We start from the raw sequence: 13,428 nt of genomic DNA, 5'->3' as shown, positions 1-13,428 counted from the left end.
GATACCACAAAAATCTATGGATAGGAGCATAGATTAGGGTCTGATTAGTGTTATTAGTTTGGCCATTTCATTATCTTATGTGTGATCACTAATTTACAATCAAATCAGTCTAATGCACAGAGAAGTTCAAAATGAATGGTGGTAAAATACTGATGTATTTCTCATATGTAGGCTAAGTGCTGCTGGTATCATGAGAACATATTATGTTGTAAAATAAAGTTATGTGTCTCATTGTGCTAGAAGCTTCTCAAAATGTAATAGAAAAGTAATGAGTAAGGAAGGGAAAAAGAAAATGTGAATTACTTTGAACTTCAAAAACGTAGTCAAACATGGCTGGAAATCTAATTTTAAAGTAAAATTTTCTCTAATGGGAAATTATTTATAGTCTGGCTTATAATTAGAAGATGCATATATATATTTTTTCAACAATTATCTCTTCTTACTTGTAGATGAAAATTTTCATTATTTTGGGATTTTCAGCAGCTATAGCCTTCACAGCTGTTTTCTTTTCTTTCCTTGAAATAGGGAAAGACACCATCTTTGGTAAGTAACAGTAAAAATACATGTTAATTTCTTATGTTGACTGTTAAGCTGAAAATACACTGGCACTGCAGACAGTATAGCAATATCAGTATAGCTCAATCTCTTCTGTGTGCAAAATACACTATCTGGCTTCTGTGAGAATTATTCCATGGATGTTTCCCTTTAAAATGCAGTTTCAGAAACTCAGTAAGTAAAACTTTGTATGTGTAGTGTATCTCTAGTGTATCTTGACTAGGAGTGGTTTTACTTTCTTAGTGACGTTCACATGTCAGATGACATGTTGACAAGCACGATTGCTGGGTTTCTTTCCCCATCTGCTAATCATTACCTTTGGTCATCCTGGGCTAGAGGCAGTTGCCATAGAATGTCCCACCTGGCACTCTCCTGCTGTCTCACAAGGGTGCTTCTCTCCCATGGGTCTGTTGGCTGCTGGCACTCTGTGGATTTTAGAGCATTTCAGATTGCAGTATTCCCTATGTTCAAAAAATGTAAGCTTGTAATTTTTACCATCATTTGCATCTGCTCAATTTAAATCAGTTCAATCAAATAAACTAGAAGTGTAGCAGATACTAGACTGAGTTTTAAAAGAAATCTGCAGAAGCTGATTTTACATGAAATTAGGGCAGAGATAGTAAAGAAACAGGATTTCAAACTACAATCTCTTATATAGCTGTATACATCATTCATAAGGCATGATGATATGATTCCCTAGGAAAGTTTTCACCTGAAGTTAGTGTAGAATCACAAATAAAATAAAATTATATACAAACATATTAAATTAAAACAAATTCCCAAGCTGTTACTTCTGACGAGAAATCTTTTTTGTACCATGACTGCAAAACAGGAGATCAAGTTTTCTTTCCAGAGTGAATTCTTTACTTTGAGCTTCCATACAAGTTGTTTGGAAAGATGTGGCCTAAAATGACCACATTATGTTGTATGTTAGTTAATAGAAAATGAATCCAAATATAATAGAATGGTTTAGGTTGGAAGAGGCCTTAATGATCATCTTGTTCCACACCCTCTGTCATGTGTAGGGATGCCATTCACAAGACCAGGTTGTTCAGGGCTTCTTCCAACCTGGCCTTCAACACTTCCAGAAACGAGGCATCCACAACTTCTCTGGACAACCTTGTTGCAGTGCCTCACCACCTTCACAGTAAAGGATTTCTTCATAATATCTAATCTAAACCTGCCCTCTCTCCATTTAAAACCATTGCCTCTCATCCTGTCCCATACCTGTCCATATAAGAAGTCCCTCTCCTTCTGTTTTTATAAGCTTCCCCTAGGCACAGGAAAGCACCAATATATATAAATATACATGGACTATAGATAAATAGAATAGATAAAATGTGATTCTTTTTATAGTAGGTGTTCTTTGTTCTGATGAGACAGTACAAGATAATGTTTATTACTCAAGAACCACATTTTTGAAGAGAGTATATTGGTACAAAAATCATACTTCTTAGAAGCAAAGGAAGACAGACAATGGAATTTAAGTATGGCAAGTAGATGTTCTCTTCAAGATCAGAGTCTGAATCAATATTACATGACAAGCCATACTTCAAGCATATTATATTTCTCAGAGCTAAGCCCCTTAAAAGTAATTTAAAAACATGCTATATTAAATTCTAAAAGATATACTTATTGTATGGCCTATGAAAATCCAACTTGTTTTTTAACATAGACTCAAAAAGGTTTTCAGAAGTACCAGAAATCTGAATGATAACATCAAATGAATGATCTGAATATTTTATTATGCACAGGTGAAAAAGAGGAATAACTACTGCTATACTTAGATACTGAAAACTTTAGTAGAGAATAATTTAGCCCAGGAAAGATTACTCCTCATCACACATTTCTCTTCCTTGAGCTGAGTGCCCTATTCAAAAAATAGATGATAGAAATAGCATAGTATGGACTACAGATAGAATATGCTCCCCTAAAATTACACTGTGCATAAATGACAAATGATTGTACATAAATGACTGTTATTATTTGTTACGATTCATTTTCTAAGAAAAAAATGGGCCATCCCACAAAATTCAGATAGAAATAAAACAGTTGGACCTTAAAAATTCTTTTATTATAAAACACGTACACAGAAGAGGAATAAACTAAACCACTATAGTAGTATACAAAATAGCACCGCTGAAGTATTATTATGTTCACATATATTCTTCCATCAAACATAGGTGAAGAAATGAGAATAGGGCTTTCATGCACTGGCTGCATCCCAGGTCTTAGTTTTCTTCTTTCTTTCATATGGACTTGAATTCTTCATGTGGCTCAGACCAGCTCATATTACCTGTGAGGGAGGCTCAGATTTGTCCTGTCAATCCAAGGACAGTTTCATGAAAAATACATATGAAGCCTAAGGAACACAGTTGCATCCAGAGAACATGTTTCAGTTGGACCTATTATGTTTGGTACTATACATGTCCATAACTGGATTTATACTTCAAGAAACAGCAAGGAAATCTAACTCTTTAAGTCTTATAAATTATGGAAGAATTTATTTACTGCCCTTACTTTACTTTTCAGAGAGGTCAGAAGCCACAACATTAATTTCAGGAATAAAATATGGAGATGGTTTTAAAGGGCAAAAAATTTCACCTTAATATTAGATATTTATATATTTTCTAACTGTAAATATTTTAATAAATATATTCTATATTAACATATTTATCTTTGTTTCTTTTTATTTTTTTCCCTGTTGAGAACAAATTGAAGATAACTGCATTACTAAGGCTATCCAGAAGGGTTCCAGTCTGGTCGATTATGCTGCACATTATGAAATTAAAAGGTAAAAAAAAAAAAAGAAGAATCTATTCAGTAAAAAACCTTTCATAACAGAAAAGTTAGTCAGTCTTCCTGTTCTTGAGAACCCATATAATCACAGATTCACTGCTCCCATTACCTTTGAGGAATCTGGTCTAGAGGAAGATGGCTCTGCCCATGGCAGGGGGGTTGGAACTAGGGGGTTTCTAAGTTCCTTCCAACCCAAATCATTCTATGATTATGTCACTGATTATATGATCCAATATGACCTTGTGCGTTATCACCATATAAGTTGCTCTCTTAAAATGTGAGACAAAAGAAGAAACCCAAAAAGAAATACTAATGTTTTTCTGAACTAAATAGCACAAAAAATTCCTTTAACATATGGCTCAAAAATTACAATTTTATGGACACAGTTTTGAAAGTTAATTATGTTTTTTCCAGTGCAGAGTGAGATGAGAACAGCTCCTATGGCATCAGGAACCAAACCCTATTGCCTTAAAGTGGACTGTTAAAGTGAATTTAATATTTCCTCTTCTGTCTACAACAGATGAAAAAAAAGATAAAGGAAAGGAAATAAAACGTTTATCTTGGACTGTGGTTAGGTAACAAATTAGGGAAAGCTCCTTTGTGTTTGAGGTTTAGTATGAGAGTGAGTTCTTTCAACCGTTTTCTGACTAGGTTTCTGTGCTACACAAAATTAAATTCTCTCCAAAATTTGGAACACATCAGCTAAGTTTTACAGGGCACAATCACCCCACTTTTGCTTAGACTTTCCTAAAGACTTATCCCTGTGATTTGAAAATAAGTCATGATTTGCAGAGCTCTGTGAGAGTTAACTGTTTATATAGACAGACCTTGTCAAGAACTGTTGCCTCTCTGTACGTAGAGACTGAGGTCACTTTCTGGTTATAGTGTTAGTATTTGGGTGATAACCCTAAGGCATTTAAAATTTAGAAGCATAAATCTCAAGCTTTCAGTGGCTCAGCTGCCTCATGTACTAGATGGAGATACTGATGTTTATCTGTCTCACAGGATATTGTGGCAATTTTTTGGTCAATATCTTAAAGATGATAAATGCTAAGAGATGCTAAAGGTAAATGTTTAACAATGATTGTTTCAATTAGGAATTGAAATTTTATTAGGAATAAATCTCAGACCACTTATTCAACCCGGACAAACCACCAGACTGTTAAGCTTCCTTTGAAATACTGTGTATGTAGATATATAGACTTTAAAGAGAATTGGTGCTCAGAAATGCTATTGGTCTTTGGTATTAAATGTTACGTGAAAGCAAAGCCTGCTTGCAGTAGTAAGTTGGGACCTCACTTTTGCGACTGTCCTGCACAAGATCTTCCACTTAGTGCCGCAGGCTCTGCTCACCCCAACAGTTTCTGTCTCATCCTAAAGGCTTCCCACAAACTGAACTCTTGTTGTGTGTGTCCAACAGAAGGGGAGTTTCTCTTTTAGAATTTTCCTTGCAGAACAAGGTCACAAAAGAGTCCTCATCTTTGCTTTCCCAATGTACTCTTCAATCAAAATATACCTTAAACTTTCAACCTATCCAGCACAGACAGCTTTATTGTTATGAAAAAGTTCTAAAAATGTATACATTGCAAAACCTTCTGTATTTATCTCAATTATAGAAAGGTCAAAGGAAACGGAATAGCAACCCCTACTTTGCTGCTGGCTTTCTCAAAATTTCCTGAACAGGACAGTCAAGATATTTCCCAAGCAGCTGAACGAATGGAAATGTCAATTCAGGTGCTGAGAGAAAAAGTTTGCCAGAAGCACAAGCGCTCATTGCATCTAACTGGTAAATATAGTGTATTGACATTGGCAAACCACCCTATTGATTTGCTGAATGCCGTCTTTTAGATTAAAGTTGGGTTAAATTCACTTTTATTTTACTTTTGCACTTTCTTTTGTTCTTGAAAGCACCTTGGATAGGTTTACATTTTTCTTTGCTGGAGTGTGGGTGGCGTTCCTGCAGTTGAGGAGAGCAGCATTGCACTGTTGGCATCCTGTGAACTCATGACTGTGTATTGCCCATAAATCAGCCTGCATATCCTCAGTGTTGCAAGCTTCTTGTTTACAGTGAAATATCTATCTTCCCCAGCAGCTTGGGTTTAGTGCTTGATCTTTTATCACACTATGGCACTGGCATTTTCAAACACACTTCCTCTCAACATATGCATATCCCTCTCTTAAAAAAACATGTTCTTATTTTCAAATCTAATTTTATAATGCGGTGCTCTTACACATTTATTTCCACTTTAACTGGGTTTTTTTTATGTTAGATGGGAAAAGAAAGAGGGATAGTCCAGAAAGTTCAGTGTTGTCTAAGTAAAGTAAAATACTTGCTGTTAATTAGAGATTAATTTCTCTGTCTGGTGTCTGGAAGGTTCAAAATAGCAGAGACATTGACTTTTTTCCCCCATAATTTAATTCTGTCACTTCCATGAAATCTTCTGTCTTATTATTATAACATTTTTTTCCAAGATATAGAAACATTAGAGTGCTGTAGACAAACATAAAGCTCCACAGTTATTCTACTATTTTATTCCCTTGCAGAAATATCTAGCTTACTAAACTAATGGGATGTTTGTAGAACTAAAAAAATACCTCTATCTATATGAGTATTTCTGTGCATATATTTATGTACCTACACATACACACACAGATACAATTATTTTTGTGCTGTGCGATTTCAAAAGAAATTGAATTTCTAAACTGCAGAAGAAGTGCACAAAGCTCTTGTTAATTTTCAGAGATGAAACAACATTAATGGAACATGAATAGGCGCTCTACAGTCTATGTGCCACAACAAAATAATTTTACATTAATTAAAGAACTAAATTGACTTTAAAGAAAACATGGGAGTTACTACCTTGGCAGCCCAGATAACTGGGGAGCTGGGCTCTGAGTATAATTTACACCTGAACTAACACAGAAGTAAAGCTCTATCCACAAATTTGGCATGATTAACTAGTATATAATGACAAGATTATGTAGCCAGTCTAACAACCTATTCTCTCTCTGTTCTTGCTACTACCTTGTACAGATTCTAACTGCTCAACAGAGCATTTTTTGAGCTGATTTGGCTCTTGAATCTTTGTTGTTCATTTTTCTGGCTTAATTTTTTGGACTGAACAATGAACTAAAGCAGTTTAATTCAGAGTTGAATGGGCAGAACAAATAGATATGTGATGTGCAGTGGGGAGACAAGGGCAATATATGTTATATGTTACCTCTACCCTCATCTTTAATCATGTGATGGTTGCAGTCACTTTGAATGTCAAGGGTTCTCTGAGTTCAGGAAGGATATTCATGGAATCATAGAATGATTTGGGTTGGAAGGAGCCTTAGAGACCCCATAGTTCCAACCCCCCTGCCATGGGAAGGGTCACTTTCCTTTAGACCAGGTTGCTCCTTTTTCATGCATGCATCCACCTCCAACTGGCCATACATATTTCAATACCTGCAGAGGTGAGAACAGGTCTCCCTTACACAATAGTATGGCTTTGTCCCTCGACATCAGATGCTCACTGGGAGCCCCATCTTGGATTGTATTAGAAATATATTTATAACATGCTCTCTACTGGTAGAAAGGGACTTGATTGTACCTAGCTTCCAAATTCCAGCTAATAATTCTGATCATCTTCCAATGAACAATGAATTCTATAGTCATCTGCAGGGTCTTTAAATTTGCATCTTTCCAGTCCCACATTTTTCCTCCTTGGCATATACTTTTGTTCTTGAACGGCATTTTTTATGCCTTTGTTGTAAGCACAGGGACCAGCCAAGCAAAGGACTACAATGCAGGGAAAGAAGGAAGCAGAGAGCAGGTCAGCCCCAGTTCTCAGCTATTGCTGGACCTCTTTCTTTTCATTCTCCATTCATCAGATAATAAAGCCAGCTCTTCCTCTAAGTCTCTGAGACAGCCTCTTGCAGCACTTCTCACTAAGTGCTCTTTCCTAGGAAGAGGGAGAATGCTGTAGATGCAGCTGACAATAATGCATTTTCTACTGGAGCAGCTGAATCTGATAGAGCAAATTGCTTGTCTGGGTTCTTCCTTTCAGATCATTTATCAGCTGATCTGCTCACTATGATTGCTAATATTTCTGGATGTCTGCCTTATATGTTGCCACCAAAATGTCCAAATAATTGCTTAGCTAATAAATATCGACTCATCACTGGCGCCTGCAATAACAGGTATGTATGATAAGAATTGTGTCTGGAAAAATCCTTCTTTCTCATTCTTTCAACTCAAGAAGCTGTGTGTTTACTTTTTCTGAGGAAATTGGTGGAGGGGGCCTGACATTAATCTGTTAACTTTGGAACCAACAGTAAATGAGGTGCTTGTGAAAGTTCCCAGAGGAAGAGCCCATCATTTAAACTTTGGTACACTAATTTTTGTAGACAGGCTTTCCCTCTGAAAGCTTCTAAGATTATGTGAGGAACTTTACATTTAGGGAGAGCTGATTCAGTAGATTCCTTCTTCTATATAAAAAGCAAACTTAATTCTAACCCAGCATTTATTTTTGATTGAATTGGATAAAATTATCTAAAGCAGGAAAACTATATTACTTCACAAGGAGAACTATTTTTGTATTTTCCCACATTCTTAGATTCCCTAGAATCTAAAAATTCTAGGTGTTCTATTTAATTTTAGATATCTGGTTGTATATGTTGAGTGGTTATTTTTTACTACTACTATCTACTTGTTGCCTAATCTATGTGACAATTGCTTCCTGCAAAACCCAACATAATAGATGTACCTGTCTTTTCAGAATCCTCCAATGCAATGAGAGTGTAAAACTGAGAATGAGAGCCCCTTTTAAGTACAAGGGTAAACAATATTTGTACTCAGCAGCCTCTGGATACATAGACCTAAGGTCACAAACTGAAAGGTGGACTGTAAGATTACAGTTGAAGTGCTACAGAGATGAAAATGGAAGGCCATTGTCATTGTACAGGTTAAGGTGCTTTGCAATGTGGTGAATAAAGGGCAGTAAAATTCTGCAGTTTTATTATTCAGCAAGTCTGGTTTTATGAGATGAATTTGTTTTGCTACGTCAAAGTTATTTGCAAGGAACATGCCTGATAGACTCTTTGCTGAAAGGACACAACCTGATATGCATCAGTGTTATAAATCTAACTGTGTGGGTATCCATAATTTCCCCCAGGCATGTTCAGAGTTCCTTGGAATCTGAACTAGCAGCTGGTACAATATCTGCACTGACAACTCCATCAGGGCTTGAATACATTGTCCAAGATTCATGCAGCTGAACATAGACACATGGCTGAAGCTCTTAATTTACAGGCATGGTTGTGTAGTCTTTCTCCCTAGATACGGAAAGAAGCACTCTGCTTTCTCTTCAGTGACTGATAATACTAGGATGTGTATAGGCATTTCAGTCTGGTGTCTAAAGCTGGGTAGGGTAAATATGATTCATTGAGTCTGGTTTGTAGCCACTCTTCTACTTTGTATATTTTTATGCTTCACCGCATCAGAATTTAAACCCACCACTCATATTTGGTGGTATTTTGGACTTTTTGCTCTAAATATCTGTAAAAGTTGCAAGGCAGCAAAAAACTCTCCAAAACCAAAGACTTTTGAACCAGTGAGTCAGATCTTAACTGATTCTAAAACTTTGTGAGCTCCTTGAAACACCTCTAGCTCTACTGAAATACATCAGCTTAAAATCCCATTATACAGTAATGTAAATAACATATTCTGTGATGTAAGCCACCTTTAAAGTCTTCAGACATTAAATGAAGTACCAGTCTGTGCTTTTCCTTGCTTTACAGCTTCCACTTTCAGGTAGAAAATATATCGGGACCTATGTTGCACTTGTACTTTTCCTCACTCAGTTTGAATATGTAGCTGTCCTGTAGATCAGTAAACGCTGCATTTCATAAGTGAAATTTAAAAATAAAATTTATAGTGGAATTAATTGTGGGCCTTCAAGAAAAATCTATTTAAATCTATTTAGAAGTGAGCAAGCAAATGCTTTACAGATGTTTTACTAAATCAGTTTGCATGTTTGAGACAAATCTGATCAATTACAAAGGATTTATTCCACAGCATTGAGATTGTTTTGTTTTAGTGTGCACTTCCTAGAACAGAGGTGTAGCAGAATAGCATAAACATGACCTTCTATGGAGAATAGCAACATAACATTCCCAGCAGAGTTAATATCCACTTCTAGTAGTAACAGATATTAACAGATTTTAGTTTTCTTTCTGCCTAAACAAGCAAAATAAAATTATATTATTTTAAAATTAAGAATAAGGAACAGAAGGAAAATCCAAAGAGCTGGTTTTTTCCCATTTTTTAATCCCAACTAGCTAGTATTGATCTGTGTATTTTTTTAATGTCTAGTACAATGCGAGAAATTCAAGGGTGAAGGAATTACAGGTACTAAAGAAATGGACTCTCACGGTGCAATTAGCGTCACCTAATCCTAGCCTTCGGAAGTAGTTATATGTCTACTGCAAGGCTGCATCTTTGTCTGTTCCTGCTAGTGAGAAATAGAATGGAATGACAGGATGGCACTCAGGTCTGTCTTTCTGGATTGATGGACAGGTTTTTAGATGACTGGCTTACTTTTTGTACACCTAACGTTGGGGGCATCTAGGAGGAACTTTATCTACAGCATTTCTATTTCACTGCCCTGTCATTAACCGTTCTCTCAGGTAAGGACCTGATGCTCAGTCTGAAGGTCCAGTACCAGCAGACTTAGGAGTAAGAGTATGGCTCCCGGATGTAGTGGGAAGAACGAGCAGTCCTGACTCAATCCACTGACTTCCACAAGGAGGAATTGAGATGTTTCCTTTAGGATTGCTACTTCACCTCAGTGAAAGCTAAGTGCTCAATTACTGGCAGGCTTATTCTCCAGAAGCGTCCCAAGTTTCCACAAGTTACACACGTGGTAGCTCAGCACAACGTAAAACATCACAAACTCCAATTATTAAGTTGCCATATGGCATTCATTCCTTGTATCTGAAACTAGGCAGAACATTAAAATAAGATTCAAAATAAGAAAGTCTGGATTGTGAACTGCTGTTTACAACTCCAGGTTGCTTCTCAGGCAGCCAAAACAAAATCCAAATGGTACAATATCAGTATTTCACAAGTAAATTAAAACTCCCTCTTCCTATAAACAAAATATATAGTAATCAAATTTGACCATTCTATAAATCTGTATGGTAGCAAAATCTCATTCTTTCAGCTGCCTTTTTAACTCAAGCAAGATTCCAAGACATTAACATGTTTGATGCAATAATAAAAAGGCATGTGGGAAGGGTTTTACTTAAGTAGCATTCCAGTAATTCTGCTAAAATACAAAAGCAATCAGGAGAAAAATCACTGGTTAAGCAGCTACATTAACATTTCATTATTTTTAATTGAGTGAAATAGCACTACACTATGTGCAGTATTTTATGCAATTTTAATAAAGGCAAATCAACTGTAACTAATTTGAATGCTTTATTAAAGCATACTTCAACCTTCAAGTGTGAATTATTGTGGATAATTAAGTATATTACTGTACCATATAGCTTGGCAAATTGAGCCTCTTCAGTGTGCTGGAGATCAATGAAGTATTAACATTATAATTGTTTATCATCCTGATAGACTTACAAATGTATGTTTTAACACTATGTATTTCTATCAACATTCCAGAAATATTTCTGGTTCTTTGTGGCTTACTTTACAGTTTTACTCAACTGAGTACATTGCAAAAAATTATTTCTTCTTTTTAATGTTGATATATATTTATTATGAATATATTTATTAGGAAATATATTGAACAGGACATATTAAAAAATGACCAAACAACAACAAACCCTAAAATTTCATCTTAGAAAAAATGCATTTAAAATATTCATGATAGAGAGAAAATTAATTGGGTCAAACCCAAGAATCCTTACTATACTAATAAATAGAAATTAGCAAGAATCATTTGCTGACCCTCAAATTAAGTATGACCTGATTCTTGTCACCCTCTTACTTTTACATGTTTGTCTATAGTTTTTTACTCCCCTTCTCCCTTCCAAGTTGGCTGGCTGTGGGATGACAAACTGGTATGTAATGGTGCCAAGGTGCGCCCAGGCAGGCGACATTCAGAGAAATGCAAGTTGTTGTGAGAAAAAAATACAGTGCAATTAGTGCTGGCAACTTAGCAGGATAGTTCAGTGCCTGGGCTTGTACACAGGCCCTCCCAAAGATGGACCCAAGAAATTGGTATAGCTTCTACCAGGGGGAGTCTTGCCCCTGTATTCAGCCATTGCTCCCACCTGCTCAGTCCTGGCTTCTTTGGTCTTGCTAAATGATTTCTTCTCTATGACTAGTGTCCATTTTTCTTTTAAGCTTTATTCACCTGTACTCCAGGTTTTCTTCATGTTTTCCTAAGTCTTGATTTCCTAGCTGTTGCCCTAAACAAACATCTTTTTAAAGATGTTAGCAAATGCACTTGGGACTACATCTGACTTTATGGGGAATGAGGACACTATCAGGAAGTCACCTTCACAGCAAGTATTTCAAAAATGTCAAAAGGTAACCAACTTAGGTTATAAACATGAGTAAAACAGTAATAATTCATTAGTAGTTTAAGTTTTCAGTATTTTCCTTTTGAGTAAAATTAATATGGGCATACATGAAGAAAAGTATTTGATGCCCTCTCAAAGATTGCCACATGAACATCTAATTACAATGGCATATTACTCTGTAGCTGATGATTATTTCATATTATTTTATTATTATATTTTTAATGCTCAGGTTTTATATTCAGAATATAAATAAAATATAAATATTATATATATAGTAGATTCAGAATATATTCAGAGGTTCAGGATTTTTTCTGGTTTTGCTGCTGTTGCTTTTGGGGGATTTTTTGTTTTGTTTTTCTTTTCATAGGGAACATCCTAGATGGGGAGCATCCAACACAGCTTTGGCTCGATGGCTTCCAGCAGCCTATGAAGATGGCCTCAGGCAACCTCGAGGATGGGATCCCAGCATCCGATACAATGGATTCCATCTGCCCTCGGTCAGGAAGTGGATCACAAGATCACTTGAAACTCTTTCACTGGGCTATTACCATATCTGCTACCATAGATCTCCATTTGCATCAGTGAATGAAGTATCTTGTGTAAAATACTTCAGATGTATCTGTGGAGCTTAGTTAAGAAGCCAGTGGCTTTGCTAAAGCATAAGTGCAACCACGTGGTGAGAGTTCCCCTGCCCCTGGCTGGGGTAAGCCCACGGAGCAGTGCCGGGGGGCACTGACTGCCTTGAGGGGCAGCCCAGTACTCCGTAAAGTGCTGTGGGGGAGAGCAGGCAGGGCAGGAGCTGGCCAAATGCCTGGCCTGGAAGGCACCAGACAGCAGGCAGCCAGCAGACACAGGGTGATGATTGCTCAGGTAGAGAAAAGGTGCAAGGTCAACCCAATTTTGAGCTTCCCATGATGAAATTGTAAAGATGAGGGAGGTCTACAAGGATGCATGCTGCAATGGTCACAAGTTGCTCCAGAGAAAATTTTGTCTTGAAAAAAGAAATTAATTTGTTGTGAGCACAATTAAATAGTGGAATAGGTTTTTGTTGGAATATGGATTCCAGCCTAGAGAACTTCTGGCTTATCCCTAATGGGAAATACCCAAGATCTGTCTTGATGGGGCTCTCAAGAACCAAACCCCTGCTTTCAATTTACAGTTGCACATTGTGGTCTCCAGAATTTCCTTTCAGCCTCGACTTTCTAGTGATTTTATGATTCTTTGCTTTAATAATGGTGCCTTTATTCAGGGAAGGAGGAGGGGGAAAAGAAGGTTGGGTGTTAACTAAATAAATATAAAGCACATAGACGTGCTAGCGCATGTGTAGGTGCGTGCAGGTATGCCATTCCTCATAGGGTAGCAAGCCTTAACTGAACAAGTATTGCTGTCAAATCGTAACTTCATTTTTTAGCTAGTCCAACTAACTGAGCTTAGAAAATATTGCAATATTTATGGATTTTAGCACCTCATATTCTTAAAAAATAGCAGACCCGCCATAGAGGGAAGTTTGAAAAGAGAATATTTGCACAGAGGGCTGGGTGAAAAATT

At 36.6% G+C, this 13,428-nt stretch overlaps 1 protein-coding gene across 1 annotated transcript in view; it reads left to right on the top strand.

The window, feature by feature from the left end:
* Positions 1 to 449: 449 nt before the first annotated feature.
* TPO (thyroid peroxidase) overlaps positions 450 to 13,428 on the top strand; it is a 37,208-nt gene continuing 24,229 nt past the window's right edge. The window contains exons 1-5 of the mRNA XM_048299084.1: positions 450 to 543; positions 3,265 to 3,349; positions 4,971 to 5,140; positions 7,407 to 7,539; positions 12,248 to 12,377. Coding sequence (XP_048155041.1) covers positions 450 to 543; positions 3,265 to 3,349; positions 4,971 to 5,140; positions 7,407 to 7,539; positions 12,248 to 12,377 — 612 coding nt within the window. The remainder of the gene's footprint in view (positions 544 to 3,264; positions 3,350 to 4,970; positions 5,141 to 7,406; positions 7,540 to 12,247; positions 12,378 to 13,428) is intronic.

Source organism: Corvus hawaiiensis, chromosome 3, assembly GCF_020740725.1.
Source record: "Corvus hawaiiensis isolate bCorHaw1 chromosome 3, bCorHaw1.pri.cur, whole genome shotgun sequence".
Classification (NCBI taxonomy): Eukaryota; Metazoa; Chordata; class Aves; order Passeriformes; family Corvidae; genus Corvus; species Corvus hawaiiensis.
This window is presented reverse-complemented; position numbering and strand designations above follow the sequence as displayed.